The 1,130-nt window shown below is 53.3% G+C and overlaps 1 protein-coding gene across 1 annotated transcript; it reads left to right on the top strand.

Moving 5' to 3' along the window:
- Window positions 1-215: 215 nt before the first annotated feature.
- On the top strand, window positions 216-868 carry Pmar_PMAR015163 (hypothetical protein; the record flags this gene model as incomplete). Its single annotated transcript, XM_002783955.1, has 2 exons — window positions 216-376; window positions 457-868. The coding sequence occupies 2 exons, from the start codon at window positions 216-218 to the stop codon at window positions 866-868; spliced, it is 573 nt and encodes a 190-aa protein (XP_002784001.1).
- Window positions 869-1,130: the final 262 nt, after the last annotated feature.

The raw sequence follows: 1,130 nt of genomic DNA, 5'->3' as shown, positions 1-1,130 counted from the left end.
CTGGTTGCAGATTTTTTTTTTATATTTCTACCACGTCCAGCACGCCCGACCCCTTCCGCGAAGTTTTCCCCGACTTGGCTGAGAAAGCGTCGAATGTTTGTGTCGACATGGGTATTAGTACTGTGGGTGTGCTCGAGGCGGCCCTGGAGCTGACCGACGAACTATTGAGAAGGTGTGCATATGGGGGACTCGACGGAGAGTCCGAAACAACCACTATGACGGAGGTAGCCGATGCGAAGTCTGCCAGCTCATCCACCAAAAGTCCCGGTACTGCCAGCGAAGTCGTCGGTTCCAACAAAAACTATGGTGGTGGTGGTGGTGGTGGTGGTGGTGGTGTCGTCGTGGTCGAGATCTTCTCGAAGCTGAGGAAGGCACGGTTGCTTATCTGAGCCGGTTGCTCCGGTTAGCGAGGTCACGATCAATCGAGGCAGCAGTCGAGTGTGATAAGGGTTACAGGCTGGCCTTGCCACAAGGGGTCACCCGCCTGCGGGACACTGACCCTTCTCTCCAAGTCGACTCTGCCCTCGGTACCTATTTAAGATCCAATCAGTCTCACGAGTTGATAGCTGTAGCCTTGGCTAAACCAGCGGTGAGCCAATCTGGCATACCCAGGCCACCTTCGGGCAAGGGTATACGTAGGCAAGGGAGGGCTATGCACTTCGGTGCTGTCACTTGCCGTTTCACTCGCCAATCCTGTCCCTTCGGTAGGGATTGCCGTTATCGTAAACATTTTGGCGACCCCCAATCTAAGCCTTATTGGCAGAACGGTCAAGGTGGGGAGAAGGACAGTAGCTTCGGGTCTGATAAACGCCCTAGGACTGGGCAGGTGAAGGATGAACCATCAAGGAAGAACCCTAAGGACCAATAGCTGCGGCATTGGTTTGGTGCCAATCCAACACTGTTGAAGCTGAGTTTCCGGCATTTTCCGAAGTTTGATTATCACGTAGTCAAAACTGGTGGCTGTTGCGTTGCGTCAGTGCCGTTCCTAGTGGTCATAACATCATAAATGGAGCGGAGGAAACGTCGTTCTCGGAACGACTGTCGTTCAGTTTGGTTCCACTCAACAAAGAGACTCTCCTTTGGGAATGCACACGTGAGGTCTACCCAAGCGAAGAAACAGCGAGATAGGG

This window comes from Perkinsus marinus (assembly GCF_000006405.1).
Source record: "Perkinsus marinus ATCC 50983 genomic scaffold scf_1104296935374, whole genome shotgun sequence".
In the NCBI taxonomy this organism is placed as follows: domain Eukaryota; phylum Perkinsozoa; order Perkinsida; family Perkinsidae; genus Perkinsus; species Perkinsus marinus.
This window is presented reverse-complemented; position numbering and strand designations above follow the sequence as displayed.